Below are 27,030 nucleotides of genomic sequence, written 5' to 3'. Positions count from 1 at the left end.
ACACTGAGAAACTGAGAGATACAGGACACACACACACACACACTGAGAAACAGAGAGATACAGGACACACACACACACACACACACACACACACACACACACACACACACACACACACACACACAGAGAAACAGAGAGATACAGGGCACACACACACACACACTGAGAAACAGAGAGATACAGGACCACACACACATACACACACTGAGAAACAGAGAGATACAGGACACACACACACACACACACACACACACTGAGAAACAGAGATTTACAGGACACACACACTGAGAAACAAAGAGATACAGGACACACACACACACTGAGAAAAACAGAGATACAGAAGACACACACACACACACACACACACACACACACACACACACACACACACACACACACACACACACACACTGAGAAACAGAGAGATACAGGACACACACACACTGAGAAACAGAGGGATGCAGGACACACACACACACACACACTGAGAAACAGAGGGATACAGGACACACACACACACTGAGGAACAGCGGGATACAGGACACACACACACACTGAGGAACAGAGAGATACAGGACACACACACCCACTGAGGAACAGCGGGATACAGGACACACACACACACTGAGGAACAGTGGGATACAGGATATACTCACTCTGAGAAACAGAGTTACTTGACACACACATTGAGAAACAAAGTTACAGGACACACACATACTGAGAAACAGAGTTACAGGACACACACACTGAGAAACAGAGTTACAGGACACACACACTGAGAAACAGATTTACAGGACACACACACACTGAGGAACAGTGGGATACAGGATATACACACTGGAACAGAGAGGTACAGAATATCAACAGTGTGAAAGGGCACGGTGCTCCCAGTCTCTCCAGCTTTGTTCCAATTTCCCAGCTCTGAGATCCATGTCTCCGTTGTGTTCTTGTGAGTGTCCGCTCTGGCTGGAAGTAGCAGGTTGTGGGAGCCAGTCCCAAGCTGGCAGCTCCTGACTTGGAGATGTTGGTTAAATGGTTGTTAAATGTTTCTCATTCCGCAGATCCTGGAACTTGCCAAACAGCGCAATAAGCGAGTGAAGGTTGTGGGCTGTGGACATTCTCCCTCTGACATTGCATGTAGTGACCATTACCTCATCCAGCTCAACAAGCTTAACCGGATTCTCCAGGTAACATGTAACCGGCAATTTCAAAACAGATTCCATTGCTATCCCCACCCAGGTTGCCCTACAATACCCCAGGTGACCTGCTCTGAGCACCCGCTCAGGGTAGAGGGTCCTGAGATGGACTCATTGTGAACGAACTGTTCCGCACTGGAGATTAACACATCTTAATGTTATGTGGCCCAAACATGGCAGCTAAAACCATTTAGTATAACCTCCACACTCGGAGGACAGTGAACAGTTCTGGTCATCACATTAAAAAAAGGAAACCAAGGCACTGGAGAAGGTAATAAAAATAAATAACTAGAATGGACACCAGAACTGAGTGGTTATAATGATCAGGAAAGGTTGAATAGATTTGGTCTTTTCCCTCAAAAAGAGAAGGCTGAGGGGTGGCCATTTCGAGTTCTTTAATTTATTGAAATAAATATAAGGCTAGAAATATAAAGATAGTCACTAATAAATCCAATCGGGAATGCAGGAGAAGCGTCTTTACCCAGAGAGTGGGGAGAATGTGGAACTCGCTCCCACATGGAGTGGTTCAAGCCAATAGCACTGATGTATTTAAGGGGAAGCTGGATTAACATGTGAGGGAGAAAGAAGGATATGTTGATGGGACGAGAATTGGGGTTGGGGTTTGGGGTGGGGGTGGGGGAAGGAGGTTCCTGTGGAGCATCAATACCAACACAGACCAGCTGGGCCAAAAGGCCTGTGCCATATTCTCAATGTCAACTCCCTTGGATTGCAATGAGTTGAAGGGAATTCAATTTTCAGGAGAGCCCTTTAGTCAGTGAAGGACAGCCCACCCTGTCCCAGAGTCAGATACCTGGATCTCTCTAATGCTGCTCTTCCCAATTGAAGTGAATCAAGGTGGACACCCCACCCCCTCCCCATGTCCCTGCTGTGACCCCATCCTGACCACTTACTTCCCTTCCTCAGGTTCATTCAGGGTGGTCTCCCGACATCATTATCAGCCTCCTGGGGAAAGGCTTGACAGCGTCAGAATCCTTTTATACCTCCGAGCCTGCTCCAGCAGCCAATAAGATCAATGCTGGTCTGCCTGTGGCCTTCACCCCACGTTCCTGCCAGACCCCATTAGCCTTGACTCGTTGGTCAATCAAAAGCCTCTCTAACTCAGCCTTGAATATAGCCTCTGACCCGGTCTCCACTGCTCGCTAAGGGAGAGAATTCCAAAGAGTGACAAAGAAGGTAGCTAATGTTAGGGTAACAGTTAAAATGTTGGGCGGTGTTCGGATGTGACCGTGAGAGCTCTGTCCCACCTATTGCCAGAGTTGTTAGTTATTGTCAATCCAACTCACCAACTCGGGTGTCCGATTCCATTCCTGCGGCTTCAAGGCAAGGTGGGGGTGGGGGTTGGGAGGGTGCTGGGGAGGGAGGGAGGGGGGCAAACCCAGGCCTCATCTGGGCCCTTTGACCTGGAAGTACACTGGTTTCCTCCTTTGGCTGCACCGTACCAGACCAGAGCAGTAGATCGCTGATCGATGTTCTTTTCTTGCAGGTGGATAGGGAGAGAAAACAGGTGACAGCTGAGGCGGGGATGATGCTGTCTGACTTGAATGAAGAATTAGCCACACTTGGATTGGCTCTGTCCAAGTGAGTATTTTTTAATTCATTCTTTCATGGGATGTGGGTTCCCAACTGTGATCAAATGTATTCCTGGAGGTTTCATCACATAACTTGCCTCCCATGCTCCAGCCATTGGTCGGCCAACACATCCCTCCCTTGTGACATTCGGCCTTCCTACACCAACTGGAAAGAAAGAAGCCTCATTACCCAATTAGATGATACTTAACTGTCAGACAACAGCCTTTTTTCTACCCCATTTTCAATATTTCTCTATCTGGTAAAGAGAAATATTCAAAGAAATGTTTACCAAAAAAAAAATCAATGTCCCAATCACACAGCAGTGTCCTGGAGATCAATCTTCAGTTCCTGGAGACCCCCGGCCAATCCTGGAGGGTTGGCCACTCTGTGGACGTCACGGGCAAGGCCAGCCTTTGTTACCCATCCCTAATTGCCCTGGAACTGAATGGCTTGCCTTTCAGAGGGCAGTCAATAGTCAACCACATTGCTGTGGGCCTGGAGTCACTTGTAGTGCCGGTTTAGACAGCAGATTTCAGACATTACTGAAGTAGTACGATAATCGTATGGTCACCACCACTGAGAGACCAGCTTTACGGGTAGAATTTTTAGCCAAGCTGGCAGATGTGTAAAATGACGCGTGATGGTGTTGGGTGAGCGTCCCAATGTCGCTCACGCGATATTTCAGTCAGTCGGCCGGACACACTTCCAACACCGTCACGCACCCGCCGACAGTTCATCTTCCTATTAAGGCCACTAAAGTAAGAATTAAATGGAAGATTTCGAGGTCGGGGCCTGCTCACAGGCAGCAGTCGGCTTCCTGACCATTCCCAGGCCTGCCCACTGCAACAGTCCTGCCCCATGTACCACATTCTTTTGGTGGAGTTTTAACCCATGTCCCCGGACTATTTACCTGGGTCTCTGGATTACTAGTCCAGTGACATTACTACTACACCATTGGTGACTGAAGCAGAGACTCCTTTCACACTGAAGGAAATACCAGCCAAGTTTTATGAGACTTGCTCTCTTAATTCAACCCTTTTAGTCCTGAGTCTCATTCTGTGCTGCACACTCTCCAAGATCAAACTGTCCTTCCTGATGTGCAGCTCCCAGAACTGGGCACAATTACCCCGACAGAAGGTCTAATCATAGCTTTGTATAACCCTAACTTCCACCTGTTTGCAGTCCAGTCTCCTTCAGATAAAAGCCAACATCCCATTAGCCTTTCTGATTGCTTTTTGAACATATGCTCTAGTTTTTACTGATCTGTGTACCTGCTGTCTGCTGCTCCACAGTTTCTAGTCTCCCACCATTTAGAAAATATTCCAATTGGTCACTGTCTACCCAAAGTGGATGACCTCACACTTAATACATTAAATGCTATTTGCCAGTTTCTCCAAATTACTTAATCTATCTCAGTCCATTAGTAATTTTGTCCTCTGGTTTATATAATACTCAGTGTTTCCTAACTTGGCCTGACCTGTAAGTGCATGTGTATGTATATAAATATATATTATATATATAGTTATATGTAAATATATAGCTCCTTCATCCAGCTTATTGATAAATATGATGAGAACTGACTGTTAGTCTGCACAGTGTCAGTTTGTGTCCAGGTTTAACTCCTACTTATTCCCAACTGGACATGTGACTGTCCCAGACTCAAACTCATCTTGGACTCTAGCAGCTGCCAGAATGAGACTTCCTCCCCTTTCTCAGGGGGGAGTACAGGGGCCTATGTTCAAAGCCACATCCCAGAGCTGAGAAGTCAGGGTTCAAACAACCATGTCATCCAATTTCAATGATACACGTTACCTTGATCGGGCAACAAGACTGTTTACAAGAGTGATGTGCAATGTATAAATGGCTCGTGGTTCTGTCATTACAGCCTCACTGAAATCTTGTTGATTAACTAGCTTGCTGCAATAGGAGCGTTTGATTCAGTGAATGTGAATAATGTGTTTTTCACACTGAACTCAATGATTAAAACCCAGGATAACCCACTGGGGGTGACAGCCCCAATAAAATATTGTGAACTAATGATCACAGTCATGACAGAACACTTCAGTCAGCAGTTAAAAATGTTTCACCACAAAGTTATTAAATAACTGTTAATGTTTCATCGCCTGCTTGCTGCAAGACCTGTACAACATCATGAGTTATTTAATGACAGACTTTGGCCAATAACTTCTTGACAAAACAACTGAGTTACAACTGAGCGGCAGTTTTTGGGGGGGGAGTTTGTGAAGGCCGGAATGGGGGCAGTGTTGGGACTCACTCTGAGGGGGATGCTGTTAATTTTTCATGGACTCCCTGGCTCCATGCCCTGTATCTTGTGGGTGTAAAAAAAGCCTAATATCCCAATATTGGCGGGGCGACTGTGAGCCTGCTCATTCTGCGCTGGGAATGCATTGCCCCCACCCCACTACTAAGCAAGGCCAGTGGGTAATGTCCCAAAGGTTTCAATAGCTGGGAGCAGGGAGCACAGCACCAGAATCGATCCAATCCCTCGCTCCCCGCGCTGGGCTCCAGCACATCAGAACGGCAGAAATCGAGCTGCCGACTCTCCAGGATAGTCCTGGAGTCTCCTGGGTTTGCAGTTTAATATCCTGGGTGAGTTTGTATGTAAAAACCCGGGGAGTACTTTCATAAGGGATATTAGACACGTGTTGCATGATCGCTTGACATTCTTTGGGCATTTCCATTTAACTATTGGGGAGGGGGTGGAAAGAACTGCTCAGCTGTGTTGGGGAGACTGTGAAGTCATGTGAAACCTCCAGAATCATCCCCAACCCAAATTGGCAACAAGACTGGAAAACTGAGAGTGGTGAGCGAGGGCTTGTGAGGCAGTAAAAAGCTCCCCCACCCACAGGGACTGCTGTGTGTTTGACAGCTCCTCTGTTATAGTCTCATTATCAGGGGACTCTAAGTCTCTCTCTCTCTCTCTCTCTCTCTCCATTATTGTTTGTACATCAAGAGGCTGGAGAAATCACCCCAGACAATAAGTCTGTATAGTGCAATTCCAACACAGTAGGCATCACTTTGAACCAGCTTCTGTCCCCACATGTGGTCACTGGGCAGCGCTGTCTACAGACAGAGATCAGGCTCATAGCCCTGAGACCCCCAGCCTGATAGGCACACTCAGAGACCAAGACACACACACCTTCCTGAAATCAGCAAACTCAATACTGAGTCCAAATGCAAGGGATGAGTGTTGTCCAACCTGGTCTCAGTGGGGGGAGGGGTGGGTAAGCAAAGGACAGCAGAGGCCAGGGGTGTAGAGAGGGAGATCGTTCAAGTTCCCGCTCGAAAACAGAGTCCAGAAGCTTCCAGATGGGGCTCATCTACTATGCCTCCCATAGTGGAATAGCCAAGTGGGTTAAACCTGAATAATGGACATTGGAGTAATTTACCTAGAGGGGGCCCTGTCTTTGGGACCCAGCAGAGCTAATCTCTCGAGGGTGTGGGGGAGGAGGAGAACCGATCAGGTGAGAGGTGAATGCAGGTTGGGATGACAATGCCTGGTGAAAGTGGGGCAAGAGTTGTGGCCAGTGCAATAACCCTCAGAGTCACCACCAGCCGGGAGTTACGGACAGCCAGTATACACAGCTCGCTACTAATACACTTTGGCTACATTCTGCGTCTTCAATCTATTTGACTGCCCAGTCAATAAAACAAAGTGCTTCAAAGATCATCTCAGATAAGATGTGATAAATTGTGATTTCTGCTCGCTGTTAGATTCTGTAGAACCTCTGGGCACTGATCAATCTTGATAACTATGCAGTACATCATGTTCCTACATAAGGGCTAAGGGATTACACAGACGGTAAATATTGATCTGCAGGAGGGGATGGGAACCTGGTCAGGGTTTAGACTGAATGCTGGAGACTGTGACACTGTTATTCATTATGTTCAGTTGTATGTGAGTATATCTGTGTTGATGTGGATGTTCCCGAGTGCATTTGGTGTGTGTGTGTGTTTTTAAAAATTAATTCTTCACTGAATGTGAGCACCTGACACACCAGCATTTGTTGCCCCCATCCCTAACTGCCCTTTAAGAGCAGGACCACATCTGCTGGGGTTGGGGGGAAGGACCTGGAGTCACATGTAGGCCAGACCAGGTAAGGACAGCAGATTTCCTTCCCTAAAGGAGACTAGTGAACCAGATGGGTTTTTACAACAATCGATGATAGTTTTATCATTCCAGATTGTTTTAATCTGTTGGATTTAGATATTGGGGTGGGATTTCCGTCTGTATTTGGGGCTCTTGAACCTGCTCAGTCAGATCGAATGGCTGACGTGTTCCTCAATGTTACCTGACTTTTCCTGAATCCTCCAATACCTTTTAGCATTTTTAAAAATCCTTCAATCTCACACTTGAAAGCTGCAGCTGAACCACACACCACACCCCCCCTACCCCACCCCTCCCCACCCAGCCCCCAGAGTATCGTCACCTTTTGGAGGAGAGGGTTCCAGATTCCCAGTCCAATTTGTGTGAAGAAGCCTTCTCCTCAGAGGCCTGGCTCCAATTTTAAGATTGTTCCCCCTTTGCTCTCGATTTCCCCACCAGGGGAAACAGTTTCACTATTTTACAGCTTGATTAAATCACCCCTTAACCTGCTAAACTCAAGCAAACACAAGGCTTCTTTCACCCACCTGTCCCCTTAACCTCCTGCTGCAGTTCATGTCTGATCTAATGAGGTTGTGTTTGCCCTAACAATGTGCTTGTTGCTCTTTCAGCATTGGTGCTGTATCTGATGTGACTCTTGGTGGTGTGATAGGAACTGGCACCCACAACACTGGCATCCAGCATGGCATCCTGGCTACACAGGTACCAGTTCCTTTCAGGGCAATCTGCCCCAATCCTTGACCTTTAATGTAAGGTTTATGTTGTCAGGCTTGTAGGAGTCAAACCTGAGGAGCTGGAGTAACTCCTCATGTGGCTATCATCTCGGACACAGAAAGCAGCTTCCTGTGTGTTTTGCCTTCGTTACAATCTATTCAAATAAATCAGAAAAACTGCCAGCAGGGCAGGCGGTGTCTGCGGCGAAGTAGAGAGAGTTAATGTTTCGGGTTATATGAACTTTCATCAGAACCAGTTTATGAAGCAGGTTCCTTAGGGAGTTGATAGTATTGACTCATTCAATGTAAATTAGATTGCTTTCAGAAAATAATGTTTTGGGAAACAGTAGATGAGTAATTTGAGACATGACGTGGAGTGACTGTGGTTTGGGAGGAACAGTTAATTTTGGGCCCACAGTTCCCAAACTCTCCGTGACAGGGGTGGGGAGGTGTCTGGGCCTGTTATTCATTCAAGGATGTGGGCATCACTGACAAGGCCAGCATTTATTGCCCATCCTTAATAACACAGTGCAGAGCCAAGTTCTGAACAACGGAGAGGCTTGCTAGGCTATTTCAGAGGGCAGTTAAGAGCCAGCTATATTGTTATGGGTCTGGAGTCACATGTAGGCCAGACCAAGTAAGGACGGCAAATTTCCCTCCCTAAAGTGAACCAGATGGGGTTTTTCATTACAATTTGGTAATGGTTAACATTACCAATGGAAACTTTTTTTTTAAACTCTGGATTTAGTTATTAATTTAATTAAAGCTGCTGTGGTGGGATTTGAACTCATATCTCCAGATTATGGGTCTAAGCATCTGGATTCTTTGACAAGTAACATATATAACCACTATATTATCATTCCCAGGAATGTTGTAGATTAACCGCTAGAGATTAATCACTGTAATTAGTCAACGACTCCATTTTCATTGTGTCACGTGACCAACAAGATGGTAGAGGTGAACTGAAAGGATCTTTGCTCTGTCATTGACCCAATTCCTATGTTCCTATCCTGAACCATGGGCTGATGTTTATTGGCCTCCAAAGATGCTCTTGGTGTTTCTGCCCCAATGGTTCACATTTCTTCCACGCCAGTATCCAGGCAGTACTCAGGAATGTAATGCAAGCTCTGTTCTGTCCAAATATTTTCATCTAGCACTTTAAGCTCTTCCAAGTTTTGTATCAATTGTCAACCCTCACAGCTTTGTAACCAACAGTTAACGAGCACTCCTAACTTAGCTCTACTTACTTCAGGTGGTGACAATGACATTGATGACGGCAGCAGGAGATACTCTGGAATGTTCTGACACCGTGAACCGTGAGATATTCCAGGCCGCTCGTCTGCATCTCGGCTCCCTGGGAGTGGTATTAAATGTTACCATACAGTGTGTGTCAGCCTTCAAAATTCACCTGCAACAGTTCCCAAAAACCCTCACCGAGGTACATTATCTTTCATTATCACTGGGATCAATGGTGAGTTGTGAGTGTGTGTTGGTGACTCGGCTCGCGGTATCAGCACATTGGTTAATATTAGTAACAAACTCTCCGTGGTGGATATTCGGTCTGAGCTATCTGCTATCCTGGGAGATCTTGTAGCTAAGAGTTCTACCTCAAAGCCAAAAACTTTGGGTTCGAGTCCCACTTGATCTAAGGAAGATGTGTTTACAATGTGGTCAAACCTTTGAATATCAACCTGCAAATCATTCCAACACACGCCAACAGCAGTTGGTAAGAGTGGGAGAGGCTCCTGGTCAGCCGTGCGATGGAAAGAAAATTGGAGCCTCCACCATCACTGTCCATAGCTCCGGACTACAACATGCATGGAAAAGTGCATGTTGCCGCAGCAACTTGGACTCCCTGAGTGACCTGTAACAGGCCACCACTTGATATACTGTACAGATGTGTTGCTGGGTTCTGGAACCCAGCACTGTAGCTTGTGATATTATAGTGTTGCAGTAATTTATTTTTATAATTTGAGAGCTGTATCTGTTTGCATTGATTCACTAATGCCCTTTAGAGAAGGTAATCTGTCTAACACCATTGGGTGTGTTCACTGTCCCTGGTGACTGGATGCAGTGTCCGTGCTGATGGAGACTCTGTTTGAAGTCTGGAACTAACGGCTTGTTTCTCTGGCAGGAGGTGAGAGGTTATTCACTGTGATTCTGTCCAGGTCGTGCCTTCTAGTATAAAGGGTTATTGGTGCATTTTGCTTCAACGCACCCCTGGGCTGTAAGGATTGATCCCCTTATGTTACTATGCACTGGTGAGATGAGAGTAATAAAGAGGGGAAATTTCCTTTTGATCGAGTGGTGATACAGCCTTTTGGAACTATCTTCCCCACTCGGGATGAGAGGCAGAGCAATTGTCTGACACAAGCTCAACTCAACTCAATCTTATTCAGATAAATCTCCATAGTAAATAATCCACTATGAAGACCCCATTTCCAGGGTCCTGAGACCAACAGCTCAAAGTAAATAAAGGACAGGTGCAGAAACATTCTTGTCGATGTCTCCAACATGCTTCAGAAACTTGATGGAACATCTGCAGTTTAACTATGTAACTCTTTCCAGATGTGTACCACAACCTCACCCCTCCCCCACCTCTGGATTACTGCTTATCTCTGTACACTCAGCTCCTCCATCACTCACTGATCTCTCAACCTCTACAACTCCAATTCTTTGGGATCTTCAGTTTTCTTCCTCACTCAGTTTAAAGACCCTGCATAAACCTGTCAAATGCTGTGAGGCCTTTCTTCTTGCTTAATCTTCCCCAACTCATTAACCTCAACAGCCACTATGCAATATACGGTGAGACGCACTTTAGAAGTTCTATTTATTTGTTCATGAATACTGGCTGGGCCAGTATTTATTATCCATCCCTAATTGCCCTTGAGAAGGTGGTGGTGAGCTGCCTTCTTGAACCGCTGCAGTCCATGTGGTGTAGGTACACCCACAGTGCTGTTAGGGAGGGAGTTCCAGGATTTTGACCCAGCGACAGTGAAGGAACAGCCGATGTATTTCCATGTCAGGATGGTGAGTGACCTGGAGGGGAACTTTCAGGTGGTGGTGTTCCCATCTATCTGCTACCCTTGTGCTTCTAGATGGTAGTGGTTGTACCTTCTATCAAAGTGGTATATCTGCATGGCAGTCAATAAAATTACAAATGGGCTTTGATATAATGCAGGGACACAGGAAAAGATCCAGCCGTGTACAGATTTCCTGAGGAAGGACTTAGGAAGATGAACGCGTCCTCACTGGAAAAGAAATTCAAAGGGGAAATGATCAAATTCTAAGGATGAAGTTAATTGACGATGAGTTCAGAAAGTCCAGGCTGCAAATCTCTGAGATTCCTGCAGATAGATCTGTAAGTGGGTGTAAGGCAAGCAGAGCTTTATATCAGACCCGTCACCATAACAACACAAGCTGTGTCTGCCTCGGGCAGTTTTCAGTTTTTATTTCACAGCTGGTGCAGCCTTGCTACTTTTAAAAGTATTTTGAATAATTCATAGATCTTTAAATCCATCCGATTTTAAGTGGGTTTCTGTGGGGCTGGTCACTGAGGGGAACTGAAACCTGGCAAGCAGTTTCCTGAGTGACAATGTCATTGTCCACAGGTTGAGAACAGGAGGAGTGGACAGAAGGGATAAAATACTCCTCCGTCCCTCCTCTCCCTCCCTTCCTCCCTTCTCTTCAGGCAGCTAATCCCAGACAGACTGTTCAATAAGAAGCATTTGGATTCTCAGACTAAGCAGCAATGGCGAAATCGAAACCCAGCTTTCGGATCCAGGCACTTATTCCCACTCCAGGTGACTTTTGCTGTATGTTAACAAATAATTCACTCCGTGACTGGCCCTCCCCAGTCCATGGGATCCTACAGTGCACTCTCCCTCCCCCATTCTGTGGAGTGGTTGAGAGGATTTATAATTTATTCCTCAAATCAATAGGGCCGGTAAACATTGAATGTTAGACATCACAAACTAATTAACATGGTAATTAAAATTTTCCTAAAGGCAACACTTACAACAAACCTTTGGTTTTACTGAAGCAACTAAACTGACCATTGCTTTAAGATCAATCTTAACTCAACAGTTCATTTGTCACTGAGTCTAAGTTGACTTAAACTTCCTCACTTAACAGGCAAATAGTTAACATTATAACAAAATGTAGAGAAATCAATAGCAGCATCACCCATATCATTGGCTCTGCTGTTGATTGACAGACGCACATCTTCCAATCTGTGTACCTTTTGTCATCCTCTGTTCGTGAAACTCCCTCTAGTTCCTAGACCTTGCTGCACATTGGATCTTTCATTAAAGTTAACAATTTGGGCCTTGAGGGAGATCATCAGTCAATCATTAGGTAAAACACAAAGAGCGACTCTTACACTCCGATTTAATCAAAGTGGTACTGAGGGTTTGGAGTGAGAGTCAGTTCCAACCCTGTATCTTGGGCCTGGTTCTCTCTCTCTCTCTCTCTCTCTCCATTAACAAAATGTGAGAGGGGAGTGATGCAAGCTGAATTCACACCACTCATCAGGTCCAGATGTTGGCCGCCAAAGACCAAAACGCCCAGTGGAGTGGACTTTTGTCCCATGTCTTGTGGAGTTTTGAAGCTGGTTCAGTTACCTCTGTCTATGGATTGGGTCACCTTGTGTGAGGGAGGAGTAAACCGGATTGTGGGCGGGGTGGAGAAGTCCCAGTGGCTGATTGTCAGGGTTAATGGGGGAACAACAAAGGTCTCAAAAAATGGGGCTGAGAACTTTACGTGCCCATTGACCCACTGGCAATTACCCCCCACACTGACAGAAAATCTGGCAGTGGGTAATGAGGGGACACAGATTGGAGATCATCAAAAGATCAATGAATGAATAGCGAGAAGGAATGGTGGAAGTAAGAAGCAGAAGTAGCATTTGAACGGAACGTTCAGAAAGAAAACATTGAAAAGCATTTGAGGAAAAGATAAGAGAATGGGAATAAATTAAGAAAACTTTCAGAGAGCGAGCACAGAATGATGGGCTGAATGGCCTCCTTCTGTGCTGTGATTCAATGAGTTAATGATTCTAAGAAGGGAATTCTAACAAATGCAGAGCACAATCTTCGAACTGAAGTTAAGCTGGTTAAAAGAAAAGTGAAGAACGATATTCGGGGGAGGGTAATGAGAGTGTGGAGCACCAGAAAGACAAATCTTCAACAGGAGAGTGTTCCCACAGGTCAAGGCGCTGGTACTCACCTGGCAAGTAAGAATGTTGCCGGATGTGGAGGAAAGCCTGGGATTGAAAAGATGGAGCTCCCCATAACCAACAAAATGATGGATGATTTTCAAAGGCTGAGAATTGTCCCCATTCCCATCCCTGTGTCCTTAAATATTGAGGAAGCAATAGATCAGTTCAGAGATCAAACCGAGATCAGAATCTCAGCATCCCGGACAACAGACATGAAGAAGCTGCTGCCCAGTGTTACATTGCAACCAAATATCGCACATGACCAAACAACAGCAAAGTCCTGCACTTGCTCGAAATCCAAAATAAAGACAGGAAGTTCTGGAAATAATCGGCAAGTCCAGCAGCCTCTGTGGAGAGAGAAACAGAATCAACGTTTCGAGTCCGTATGACCCTTATTCAGAACTTCTCCAATTTATCTTCATATCTGAAGTTCCTCATCCCTGGTACCATTGTCCTGAATCTTTTCTGCACTCTCTCCAATGCCTTCACATCCTTCCTACAGTGTGGTGCCCAGAACTGGACACAATACTCCTGTTGAGACTGAACCAGTGTTTTATACAGATTTAATATAACTTTCTTGCTTTTTGTTTCCAGCATTTTCTGTATTTTAAATCTAGCATCTCCAGTCTGACATTTACACTGACTGAAACGGCGTGTGAATAAAAGATATAAAGTGATCCAATAGGTTGAGAGCATCTCACCCAGGCTCACACTGCGATAGAGCTACACACATCACACCAAGCTCCTTTACATCAAATGGCAAAACGCCAAGTGGGACAGTGGAAAGGACTAATAATTGGTGCAGGGATTTGTCTGAGTGATGGATGGTGTTAATGAGCTGTCTGCTGTCTCATTGCTACTGATTAATAGGATGGTATAATCACCCCTGCTCCTTTTCAGGAAGCTTCCTGTGTGATCTGAGCAGTTACATCTCTCCAAATACCAACTTTATTTTACTGGCACGTGTCCCTGACCTTCCTTCACCTGTGGCCCAGCAATCGCAACTAAGAGATATGATGCCAGACCCCGAGCCAGTCCTGGGTCCACCTCAGTTATGGTTGCTGCAGAGATTACCCCTCTCCTCTGCCTTACGAAACGGGGCTGAGATCGGACTGGAATCTCAGATAAGCTCAGCCTGAGAGCTGGCATTTATATGTTTGTATCTTTAGTCAGCCCTTTGTAGAAGGGGCTGGTTCCTTTCAGCCAATCCACCCTGATATTCTCTTCAATCAATCACTGGTACTCTCATCAATCTCTTTCCCTTTTACTCACTTTATGTACATGGACAGGAACTGACACCCAAGACACATGTGAGTAAATCTATCAAGTCCTCTCTCCTCTTGTCAGTCACTCTCTGTGGCTCCCTATTCAATTAAAGTTCAGTTGTGATCATTCTTTCAAACAGAATGTTTGTGTTTAATTAACTGCATCATTCCTGCTAACAGACAGCGAATTGATGGCAAAAACAGAGACAGAAATACCTGGAAAAACTCAGCAGGTCTGGCAGCATCGGCGGAGAAGAGCACAGTTGGCGTTTCGAGTCCTCATGACTGATGAAGGGTCAACTGCGCTCTTCTCCGCCGATGCTGCCAGACCTGCTGAGTTTTTCCAGGTATTTCTGTCTCTGTTTTGGTTTTGGATTTCCAGCATCCGCAGTTCTTTGTTTTTGTTTTTATCTCAGCGAATTGATGGCACCTCGTAAGCCTTTCATTCTCTCTCAGCTGGAGTGGGAACCGGAGTGTTGGTGTTAAAGTTGTGTGCTGTTATTGTTTTATTCCTGTGTTTGGGAAGATGTCTTTCTGGGAGAATCTCATCTGAAGAATCAGAAATATTTATTGTGAGGCAGCGTCAGTCTCTCACTCACTCCAGCTCAATGAAGCACATCTCGCTGTTGTCTCCCTATTAGTGGTGCTCTGTTAATTTGCTCCTCTAATTGTCTGCACTATTCTAGTGTGTGCCCTGGGGATAGTGACCCACATAAACCTGTTGAAGCTCATTGTACCGCAGGCTCAGGTCGATATGACATTCTGCCAAAACAGCTTTCCATTTTTCACATTGAATTTCTTCTGCTCTATTTCTCTGCAAGTTTTATGGAAAGTATTAGCTCCCAGTCTGTGTACACTCCTTCCAACTTCCTAACCTTCGTAGTTCTGTATCCTGTCTCATAAAGAGTCACTACAGCACATGAGGAGGCCATTCAGCTCATCAAGTCCATGCTGGCTCTCTGTAGAGTCAGTCCTATTCTCCCACTCTGGCCCCATATCCCTGCAAGTTTATTTTCTTCAAGTGCCCATCCAATTTTCTTTTGAAATCATCGATCATCTTTCCTTCCACCACCCTCGCAGGCAGCGAGCTCCAGATCATCACCACCCACTGCGTAAATAAACTGTTCTTCACATTCCCCCTGCATCTCTTGCCCCAAACCTTAAATCTGTGCCCTTTAATCCTTGTACCATCAGCTGATGAGAACAGTTTCTCTTTATTTACCTTGTCTAAACCTGTCATAATCATATACATTCTATAAATCTCCCCTTGATTTCCTTCGCTCCAAGGAAAACAACCACAGCTTCTCCAACCTAACCTTGTGTCTAAAATCCCCCATCCCTGGAACCATTCTGGTAAGTCTCCTCTGCACCTTCTCACAGACCCTCACATCCTTCCTAAAGTGCAGTGACCAGAACTAAATGCAAGACCCTAACTGCAGCCTAACCAGAGCTTTATGAAGTTTCAGCTTAGCCTCCCAACTTTTGTACTCAATGCCTCTATTTATGAAGCCCAAAATCCCATATGCTTTGCTAACCTCTCACAATGTGTCCTGTCACCTCAGATACTGGTGCACATGAACTCCCAGGTCCCTCTGTCCTTGTACACTCTTTAGCACTGTACCATCAGGTCTACAGCACAAAATATTTCTTAATAGATGGTTTAAAATACTCTTAATTCAGTCACAATTTGAATGATGAGATTGTTAAAGCACAATTCCCACTTTTGTTGATGTTGTCTAATGTGAGTTATAAGTTTCTAATGGAAATAACGATTCTGAAATATCCCCTTGGACTGCAATAATTATTAAGAGTATAATGTTTTAACGAATGTTGGAATCTTCATTTTAAACCATACCCACCGAGTGTGGCTGTAGAATTGAAAATGGATTATTACAGCTAGGCGCAAGGTGGTTCTGTTAATGATAGCATATTTAGATTGAGGTTTTGACAAGGTCACTAGAAACTTCTGATGGGTTACAGTGAGCTGATGTGAATTTTAATTCATCAAGAACTCGATGGTGCCTTGTCTGTTGATCTTTATTTAGTCGGAGGTGTGATTAGATATTTGGAACCAAACGCAGTGGAATGTCATAAATCAACAGCGATCAGATTATGGTCAAGATTTTAGAACTGCTAAAATAATTGGGATTGAAACCACAATTCACCATCGAGGTTGTAAAATGATTCCTAGTTTAGAAATTTGTTGTATGTGACAGCACCTGACACATTTCAATTTGGTCCAAATATACAGATTGTGTAAACCATTGAATGATCCAATACTAGAATAAGTCACTCAGGCCACCACATCTGTACCAATGCTCCACACCACATGACCCACCCAATTAATCTCAGGTCAGTCATATGGAAGTACAAATGAAAATAATTGGTTGTATATACAAGGTCCTTCATGCCATCAGTATATATCACAGCCAATGAAGTGTTTTTGAAGTGCAGTCACTCTGTCCTATAGAAAATAAGAACATAAGAAATAGGAGCAAGAGTAGACCATTCGGCCCCTCAAGCCTGCCCCTTCATTCAATAAGATCATGGCTGATCTGGCCCAGGTCTCAGCTCCTCTTTAGTGCCAGCTCCTCATAGCCCTCAACTCCCCAATATTTCAAAACTCTATTTACCTCCTCTTTAAATACTTTCAGTGATACAGCCTCCACAACTCTCTGGGGTAGAGAATTCCAGACATTCACTACCCTCTGAGAGAAGAAATTCATTGCATTTCAGTTTTAACTGAGTGTCCCCTTATTCTGTAACTATGTCCCCTAGTTTAAGATTCCCCCACTAGTGGAAATATCTTCTCAACATCTACCCTGTCAAGCCCCCTCAGAATCTTATATGTTTCAATAAGATCACCCCTCACTCTTCTAAACTCTAATGAATAAAGGCCTAACCTGTTTAGCTGTTCTTGATATGTCAGCCCCTTTATCATTGTAGGTCAAACACTGCAGCCAATTTGTGCACAGCAAGCTCCCACACACAGGGAAATGGAATAAATGGCCGGATAATCTGCATCCTAGTGCCGATGGTTGAAGGGTAAATATTAATCCTGTAAAATAACTGACTCATTGCTTCTGTCTTGTTCCGGTAGGTTCTGAACGATCTGGACACTCATCTGCAACAGTCGGAATATTTCCGTTTCTTCTGGTTTCCTCACACTGATAAGGTCACAGTTCTCTACGCAGATCACACAGACAAGGTAGAGGAGAGGGCTTATCTGTGTTTTGTACTGGATATTCTCTGAACTTCAGTATCATTCGTCACTTCCATAAGTGGACCTCATGTCCCTGTTGATCTGGAGTGTTTATTGAGTCAGTAGCACAATCCAGGATAATACCTATACTCACTGGTGGAAGGTCACACGAGCTGGTGCGTGCTGCTTTCTTAGTATGAGATGGACTGGAAAACAACACTAGGAAGATATTCGGTTTATTTTGTATTAACTACAAGAGTGAACAATTTTCACCGTGAGATCCTACAGTGAAAATGCTGCAACCTTATTGATGTTTTTAGTGAATGCTAACTCTTCAACTCACTATTTGCACAGCTTTGGCCTCCACATTTAAGAAAGGATATGCTTGCAATTGAGGCGGTACAGTGAAGGTTCACTCGATTGGTCCATGGGATGAGGGGGCTGTCCTATGATGAGGGACTGGGTAAATTGGGCTGAAGAATAAGAGGTGATCTCATTGAAACATACAAGATTCTGAAGGGTCTTCACAGGGTAGATGCTGAGAGGTTGATTGCCTGTTGGGAGATCCAATCCTGGATAAGGGGTGATCACATGGCACTGAGATGAGATGTTTCTTCACTCAAAGGGGTGTGAATCTTTGGAATTCTCTACCCCAGAGGGTTGTGGATGCTCCCTCTTTGGGTATATTTAGGGCTGGGATAGACAGATTTTTGGTCTCTGAGGGAATTAAGGGATATGGGGAGTGGGCAGGAAAGTGGAGTTGAAGTCCAAGATCAGCCATGATCTTATTGAATGGTGGAGGAGGCTCGACAGACCACGTGGTCTACTCCTGCCCCTATTTCTTGTTCTTATCTTTGTATTCCTAAGCTAACTGGCCTTGTTTTTCTATTGTCCACCTGTCACTCAGTGAAGGAGAGAGAAAGAGAGAGCTCAACACTTCAGGTTCGGACTTTGGGCTGTGCTGGGTTGTCACGGTGACTCGGTACTAGAGAGGGAAACCAATCCACCAGAGATCCTGCTACTGAAGTCACTACCCCAGCAACCCTCCCCTATCTCCTGTCCATCTCCCAACACTGGAACTGCCTGAGTGTGGCTTATGAGTTGGGAGAGACTGAGGCAATGTGATATCCTTTGTGGTCAAGCCAAGTGGTCACTGACAAGATTCATGCATTGATCGATGCACTCTAGAGCAAGCAATGAGGATGGAACTGATTCAGCAGGATGTAGAAAGAGAGCAGGTCCACTTGAGAATCCTGGTACTGTCGGCAATGTTGACAGAGTCCAGGTTCCCACAGGATTTCTGGCAGCATGTGTCTGCGGAAGAGGAGACTCTGACCTCCCTCCCAATGGAACAGTGTGTGTCCTGTGTTTATTTCCTTGTGTTAGGACAGCTCTGATGGTGCCATTTGTTTTGTGTGTTACAGCCGGTTAAAACCAGCTCCAGCTGGCTGTGGAACTATGCCATTGGCTATTACCTGCTGGAGTTCTTACTGTGGATCAGGTCAGTCCAAATCACAGCCAAACACGTCAACTTGGAGCCCAGGTCAAAGGTCACTGACCCCTCCTCATTGTCAAACATGTAATCCACGCAGCATCTGTGGACAGAACTGAGGAGGGAATCATGCAGATAGTGGAGGTGTCTTTGTTACCCCTAGGCTTGACTAATCCAGTGCTGCATGTCCTGGTCGGTGTCCCACATTCTCCCCTCCATAAACCTGACCCCATCCAGATCCCTGCTGTTTATATCGTGTCTCACATCAAGCCCTGTTCACCCATCACCCCTGTGCTAAGTGGCCTACTTTGCCTCCCTATCCCAGTAAAGCCCAGGTTTAAAATTGTCAGCCTCATTTTCAACTCTTTCCCTGGCCCTCCCTCTGTAACCAACACGACCCTCCGAGATCTCTGCCCCCCCCCCCTCCTCCAATTCCGGCCTCTTGAGCATCCCTGATTCCCATCGCCCCACCATTGGCAGCCGTGCCTTCAGCTGCCTGAGGCCCCAAGCTCTGGAATTCCCTCCCTAAACCCCTCCACCTCTCTGCCCACCTTTAAGACACTCTTTAAAACCTGCTACTTTGACCAAGTTTTTGGCCATTTGCCCAATTATTCCCCATGTAGCTCAGTGTCAGATTCTGTCTGATTACACTTTGAGACATTAAAGCCATTCGTTTTAGTTGGAAAGGTCCATATTTAATGTAAATATCCTATCCTGAGCTAAACTATCTGCACCATCACAGTGTGAATCTCTGAAGTGAGGGAAGGAGGAGAAGGCCATTCGACACTGGTACTGCGCCGCCCTCTGGTGGAGCATTACAGTGCAACACCCGTAATAATCTCCCCAAAAATCCAACTGTGGAATTACAACTGGTTTGACCAATACAGAATGGATACAGAATGATGGGCTCATAGACACACACCCAGCCGCACAATCCAACACACACACACCCCCCAATACCCAGCCCACCACACATCCCCACACACACACACTGACCGTGACACTGACACAGACTCTCACACAAACCCCAAGCCCACCCCCCCACCCCCCCACCCCCACACACCCACACATTCACAGTCTCTCACACATGGTCACACACAGCCTGCCACAAGAGGCAATGTGAGAGGAGTGTTTGATCTCAAGCTGACCAGAGACAGACCCTAGGTACTTCAGCCACCATCTTCTTCCCCTGTTTCCTTTAATCGCGAGTTTTGTATCTGTTGAGTGTGACTCAGTCAGGTGAAGCTGAGGGTTTCTCCCTGTACATGGCCCCCAGATTCAGGGAACACCTCCACCTGCAGAGAATCACTGGGACAGGAAGGGATCCATGGATGGGAGCCTCACACCCATCTCCACTCAAATCCCTCCATGTCCTCACCCCGCTCTACCTCTGCCCAGTCTCACTACTCTCAGAGATATCTGTATCAGGGGGAGGTGTTGGCATTGTCCAGAGACCCAGGATAATGCTCTGGGGACCGGGGTTCAATTCCCATTATGGTGAAATTTCAACTTAATTTTAAAAATCTGGAATTAAACATCTGATGATGGCCATGAAACCATTGTTGTAAAGACCCATCTGGTTCACTAATGCTCTTTAGGGAAGGAACCCTGCTGTCCTTACCTGGTCTACATGTGACTCCAGACCCATAACAATGTGGTTGACCCTTAAGTGCCCTCTGAACAAGGGAAGTTAGTGATGAGCAGTAAATGCTGGTCTAGTTCATGTCCCATGAACGAATAAAAAAAAATGCCTTGAGTTCTGGCCTCTTGAACATCCTGAAAGGTCTTTGACTCTCACTGGTTGTGGATTGATGTAAAATTAATTGTCATTGTCATTCCTATGTTAACCTTTGACCCTCTGACCTCTTATACAGTGCCTTCTTCCCCCGCCTAGTGCCCTGGATCAATCGCTTCTTCTATTGGCTGCTTTACTCAGCAAAGGTCGAGCAGGTCAAGCGTAGTGATAAGGCTTTCAACTTTGACTGTCTCTTCAAACAACACGTGTCGGACTGGGCTGTTCCCATGTAAGCATCACTCTGTACCCTGTCAGGTCCAGCCCCATTAAGCACCATCTCCCTGCACTGTCTGTACTCAGGGCCATTCTGTTACAAGCACCTGCTCCATACAGTCTGTCTGGGCTATTCGCATGTACCACCTCCCAGTTGTTGCCTATCTGCCGACTGGGGCCCTCTTGTCTGGCTCTGCAATCTCTCTCCGTCCCTCTCAGTCTCTTCTTTTTTATTCCTCTCTCTCTCTCACCTTCCTTCCCATTCAAATCTTCTCCATTCTCTTCACTATCATTCTCTCGGTCCATCTCATTTCTCAACCTGCCCCTGGGGGTGCCAATCTCTGCCCCTTCTGTTTGTCTCACTCTCTTTCTGTGTGTCTTTCTCTCTGCCCCTCCCCCCGCACGCCCCCACCCCCCCAACACCCCACCCCCCCCCCCCGCCCCCCCACCTCCCCACCTCCCCATACCCCCCAGCCTATCTCTTATTCTGTGACTCCTGGTGTTGATTATTCGACAGGTAAGGTTGTTACCGAGGAAAGGAAATGGAGTTAAAAAGCAGATGAGCCATCATCCAACTGGATGGTAGAACAGACTCAAGGGACTGAATGGCCTCCTCCTATTCCTGTGTAAACTCTTGGTCCACATTGGTACCAATGACTTAGGTAGGAAGGGGGATACAGTCAGAATTTAGGGAGCTGGGCCAAAAATTAGCAAGCAGGACTTCAAATGTAGTAATCTCCGGATTACTCCCAGTGTCATGTGTAAGTGAGTTCAGAAATAGGAGGATAAGACAGACGAATGTGTGGCTGGAAAGATGGTGCAGGAGGGAGGGCTTTAGATTCCTGGGGCACTGGGACTGGCTCTGGGGGAGATGGTACCTGTACAAACCGGACGGGCTGCACCTGAACAGAGCTGGGACTGAGTTCCTTGCGGGTCGTTTTGCTCGTGCTATTGGGAGGGTTTAAACTAACTCAGCAGGATTGTCGGAACCAAGAGGAAATATTGGAGAGGAATACCAGGGTGCACAAAATACTGGGAGAGACAGATAGCACCAGTATGCAGAATAGTAAGTTAATAGGCGGAGGGAGGGAGGTGAAGGAGAAAGTCATGAAGTCTAAATCAGGGTTATACTCCATATATGTGAATGCATGGAGTACAGTAAATAGAATTGGGGAATTACAGGCATAGATTGCCATGTGGAAGTATGATGTTGTGACGGTAAGAGAGACCTGGCTCAAGGAAGGACAGAACTGGGTGTTAAATATTCCCAGGTACAAGGTGTTCAGAAGAGATGGGAAAGGAAGGAAAGGAGGGGTGGTGGTGGTATTGGTTAAGGAGAGTGTTACAGTGCTGGAGAAAGAGGATGTCCCAGAGGGTCAAGGACAGAATCAATTTGGCTAGAGCTAAGGAACAAAAAGGGAGCAATTATATTGCTCAGTGCAGTCTACAGACCACCAAATAGGGGAACAAAGCTGCAGGTAAATTACAGAGATGCAGACATTACAGAGTAGTTATAATGGGGCACTTTAATTCCCAAATATAGTCTGGGACAGTGGTAGTGTAAAGGGTGGAGAGGGGCAAGAGTTCCTAGCTTGTGCTCAGGAGAATTTTCTACTGCAGTATGTGTCCAGTCCAACAAGAAAGGAGGCACTGCCAGACCTGGTTTTCGGAAATGAGGCAGACCAAGTAGATCAAGTGTCAGTGAGGGAACATATAGGGAATCATTGTATTGTAATGTTTAGAATGATGATAGAAAAGGACAATGTGCAGTCCAGGGTAAGAATAATTAGCTGGGGGAGAGCCGACTTCAATGGGGCAAGAACGGAGCTGGGCCAGATAGACTGGAAGCAAAGGTTGGTGGGAAAAACTGTAGCTGAACAATGGGCTACCTTAGAAAAGAATTGGTTTGAGCACAGTGACGGTATATTTCATCAAAAGGGAAAGGTAGGGCAAACAAACCTAGGGATCCCTGGATTAAAAAGGAGATTGAAATTAAGATAAAGAAGAAAAAGTGCACTTATGACAGGTGTCAGGTAGAAAATACAATTGAGAACCAAGAGGAATACAGAAGGTTCAGAGAGGAGGTGAAAAAGCAAATTAGAGAAGCGAAGAGGGATTATGAGAAAAAACTGGCAGCCAACATAAAGGGGAATTCCAAAGTCTTCTATTGGTATATAAATAGTAAGAGGGTGGTAAGAGGAGGAATAGGGCCGATTAGGGGCTAAAAAGGGGATTTACCCATGGAGGAAGCGGCCATGGCTGATGTATTAAATGAATTCTTTGCATCTGTCTTTACCAAGGAGGTAGATGCTACCCAGATCATGGTGACAGAGGAGGAAACTCTGTCACTAGGAGGGTTCAAAATTGATCAGGAGGAAGTGTTGAATAGACTGTCGGTAATTAAAGTTGTCAAGGCACTGGGACCGGATGAGATGCACCTGAGGATATTGAAGGAAGTGAGTCAAAACTGCAGGGGCACTGGCCATAATCTTTCAGTCTTCCCTAGACTCAGGGGTGGTGCCAGAGGACTGGAGAATGGCAAACATTACGCTCACGTTCAAAAAAGGTTGTAAGGATAAGCCCAGTAATTACAGACCAGGCAGTTTAACTTCAGTTGTGGGGAAGCTTCCAGAAACAATTATTTGGGATAGAATTAATAGTCATATGGAAAAATATGGGTTGATAAGGAAGAGCCAACATGGATTTCTAAAGGGGAAATCACGTTTAACTAACTTACTGGAGTTTTTTGAAGAGGTAACGGAGATGGTCGATGAGGGTAATGCTGGTGATGTGGTGCATATGGACTTTCACACAACAGACTTGTGAGCAAAGCTATAGCTCATGGAATAAAAGGGACAGTAGCAACGTGGATATAAAATTGGCTGAGTAATAGGAAACAGAGAGTAATGGTCAATGGGTATTTTCGGGCTGGAGGAAGGTTTGTAGTGGAATTCCCCAGGGGTCAGTATTGGGACCCTTGCTTTTCCTGATATATATTAATGATCTAGATCTTGGTGTGCATGGGACAATTTCAAAGTTTGCAGATGTTATAAAACTTGGGAGCATTGTAAACTGTGAGGAGGATGGTGTAGAACTTCAAAAGGACATAGACAAGTTGGTGAGGTGGGCAGATAGGTGGCAGATATAGTTCAATGTGGAGAAGTGTGAGGTGATGCATTTTAGCAGGAAGAACATGGACAGACAATATGAAATAAGGGGGACAATTCTTAAGGGGCGGGGTCTGCAGCAGCAGAAGTTCCTGGGTGTATATGTGCATAGATCATTGAAGGTGGCAGGACAGGTGGAGAGAGCAGTTAATAAAGCATATAGTATCCTGGGCTTTATTAATAGGGGCATAGAGCAGGGAGGTTATGCTGAATTTATATAAGACACTAGACCTCAGCTGGAATATTGTGCAAAGTTCTGGGCGCCACATGATAGGAAGGATGTGAACACATTGGAGAGAGTGCAGAAGAGGTTTACAAGAACGGTTCCAAGGATGAGAAACTTCAGCTATGAGGATAGGTTGGAGAGGTTGGGACTGTTCTGCTTGGAGAGGAGAAGGCTAAGAGGAGATTTGATTGAGGTGTTCAAAATCATGAGGGGGCTGGACAGAGTAGACAGGGAGAAACTGTTCCCACTCTTCAAGGGATCGAGAACGAGAGGGCACAGATTTAAAGTGATTTTCAAAAGAAACCAATGTGAGGTGAGAGAGAACTTTTTCACACAGTGAGTGATTCAGGTCTGGAATGCGCTGCCTGGAAGTGTGGTGGAGTCAGGTTGAATTGAGGCATTCAGGAGGGCATTAGATGATTATTTGAATAGAAACAATGTGCAGGGGTGTGAGGAAAATGCAGGAGAATGGCAGTAGGTCATAATGCTCATTTGGAGAGCCGGTGCAGACACGATGGGCCGAATGGCCTTCCTTGTGCATCGTAACAATTGTTATTCTGTGAAACGAGTTTCTCTGTGAATTCTATATTCACACCTCACTGTGTCAGCTTTGATATCCAGTTTCTGTACACACTGTGTTACAGCCTGGAATGTGGGGACAAGGAAGGGGGTCAGAAATCTTGATTATTTCACTGCTGATCAGCTTTTGGTGTTTTGAACAGCAAGCAGACCAGGACAGCTCTGGAGCAGCTGAAGGACTGGCTGGACAACAATCCCAACGTGCAAGCACATTTCCCGGTGGAAGTTCGGTTTGTTCGAGCTGACGATATTCTGCTCAGCCCCTGTTACAAGCAAGACAGCTGCTACGTGAACATTATCATGTACAGGTAAGTTGGATGGTGGGGATGGGGGAGGGAACAGCAGCCAAGTGTAGACTAAAAGGGGCCTTACTGTCCCTAAACCAAGGAATGCCCAAAAAGCTGAATACTGTGGATCCTGGAAATCTGAAATAAAAACAGGTGCTGGAAATACTCGGAAGTCAGGTAGCACCTGTGGAAAGAAAGAGTTAACTTTTCACGTCAGAAACATTAACTCTGTTTCTCTCTCCAATGATTCACCTCTGTCTGTTACTGCACAGCCTGTGTGTGTGTCTCAATGTCAGCTCCTGTAGGTGTACCCTGTGGGTAATAAGTAAAGAGTAACTCCTGTCTGGTACTGTCCAGTTCGTGTGAGTCTCGGAGTTTGATAGAGTGAAGTCTTCTGGAAAGGAAAATGTTTGTCACGGCAGAGGGGACAATGTTTAGTGATGCTGGGTGGAGGGTCCTGTCTCACTTGATGTCTTTGTGCTCTGAGTTAGATCCCTGACCCCTTTGGCTGGTGATCGGTGATGCAGTCAGGTTGTGATTGATGAGATTTTTCTCTCACAGGCCCTATGGTAAGGAAGTGCCACGGGAGACGTACTGGGCAATATACGAGGAGATCATGAAAAAGAATGGGGGAAGACCACACTGGGCAAAGGTGAGTGGGGACAAGTGCCTTTCCCAATAAAACGAGGCTGTGGGACTGAGGGCTACCATTAGATTTAAAGCAAATACCTCGACTGTCTTAGCATCCAAAAAACTATCCATCTCTGCCTTGCATACGCAATAATTGAAGCATCATCAGCCTCCTGGGAAAACTGCGTCACAGCTCCTATCCTGTCAAGCTCGCTAATTGTGTACTTCTCAATGAGACCACTTCTCATTCTTCTGAACTCAGGGTTACACTCAACATTTCTATCTGTCCAAGTCCCTAATTCTCCTTCTCTATTAATAATCCAGGCACACAGCTACCTACGGCAGGACTTTGAGAAGATATACCCAGCATTCCACAAGTTCTGCTCGATCCGTGAGGAGCTGGATCCTTCTGGGATGTTCCTCAACAGTTATCTGGAAAAGACCTTTTTCTAAGAGATTGGAATTTGTCACTCATTTCTCCAATAGTAAAGGTTGCTGTTGAACTTGTTCAGGTGGTTCCAGTTGCTGTGTCTCTGTCTCTTGCCTCTCTCTCCGTTTATTACAATAGCTGGTTAGGAAGAGTCTGCAAGAAGTCACTTAGTGACATGGTCAAGAAACCTCACACAAGACGGTGTTTCCCACTAATCTCTCACTGAAAACACAGCACTGAAGGACAGTGCTGAGTCCTAATATTCCTCGTCAAAACTATTTATATAAACCAGGCACCCTTTTTTACAACATTCTTTACAACACCCTTGCTCAACAACATGGCGTAATTCTTTCAATGAGTTGCTCACTGAATATCTAGTTCATTCACAGGATATACCCAGTCACTAGCCTGGGCTAAGTGTGTCTCTCTGTCTCCCTCCCCACCCCAGAGAGTCAGTCAGTGCTTCCTCCAGTACTAGTTCATTCCCCTCAAAGTCAATGGCTGAATGGGGAAAAACGGAGGATTGGGATTGAGGGGAGAGATGTTCAAGAAGGCAGTTCACCAGTTTTTAATTTTTTCATGGGATGTGGACATCACTGGCTAAACCATCCTTAATTGCCCTTGAGGTGATGGTAGATCTGCCTTCTTGAGCCGCTGCAGTCCATGTGGTGTAGGTACACCCACAGTGCTCTTAGGGAGGGAGTTCCAACATTTTGACCCAGTGACAGTGAAGGAACGGTGATATATTTCCAAGTCAGGATGGTGAGTGGCTTGGAGGGGAACTTACAGGTGATGGTGTTCCCATGTGCCTGCTGCTCTTGCCCTTCTAGATGGTAGCAGTTGTGGGTTTGGAAGGTGCTGTCCAAGGAGCCTTGGTGAGTTCCTGCAGCGCATCTTGTAG

At 45.6% G+C, this 27,030-nt stretch overlaps 1 protein-coding gene across 1 annotated transcript in view; it reads left to right on the top strand.

Moving 5' to 3' along the window:
- LOC121288962 (L-gulonolactone oxidase) overlaps positions 1-26,152 on the top strand; it is a 155,338-nt gene extending 129,186 nt beyond the window's left edge. The window contains exons 3-12 of the mRNA XM_041207829.1: positions 1,062-1,187; positions 2,701-2,795; positions 7,524-7,614; positions 8,878-9,063; positions 17,209-17,316; positions 18,735-18,811; positions 20,677-20,826; positions 24,926-25,090; positions 25,631-25,721; positions 26,024-26,152. Coding sequence (XP_041063763.1) covers positions 1,062-1,187; positions 2,701-2,795; positions 7,524-7,614; positions 8,878-9,063; positions 17,209-17,316; positions 18,735-18,811; positions 20,677-20,826; positions 24,926-25,090; positions 25,631-25,721; positions 26,024-26,152 — 1,218 coding nt within the window. The remainder of the gene's footprint in view (positions 1-1,061; positions 1,188-2,700; positions 2,796-7,523; positions 7,615-8,877; positions 9,064-17,208; positions 17,317-18,734; positions 18,812-20,676; positions 20,827-24,925; positions 25,091-25,630; positions 25,722-26,023) is intronic.
- Positions 26,153-27,030: the final 878 nt, after the last annotated feature.

This window comes from Carcharodon carcharias, chromosome 2 (assembly GCF_017639515.1).
Source record: "Carcharodon carcharias isolate sCarCar2 chromosome 2, sCarCar2.pri, whole genome shotgun sequence".
Taxonomy (NCBI): Eukaryota; Metazoa; Chordata; class Chondrichthyes; order Lamniformes; family Lamnidae; genus Carcharodon; species Carcharodon carcharias.
This window is presented reverse-complemented; position numbering and strand designations above follow the sequence as displayed.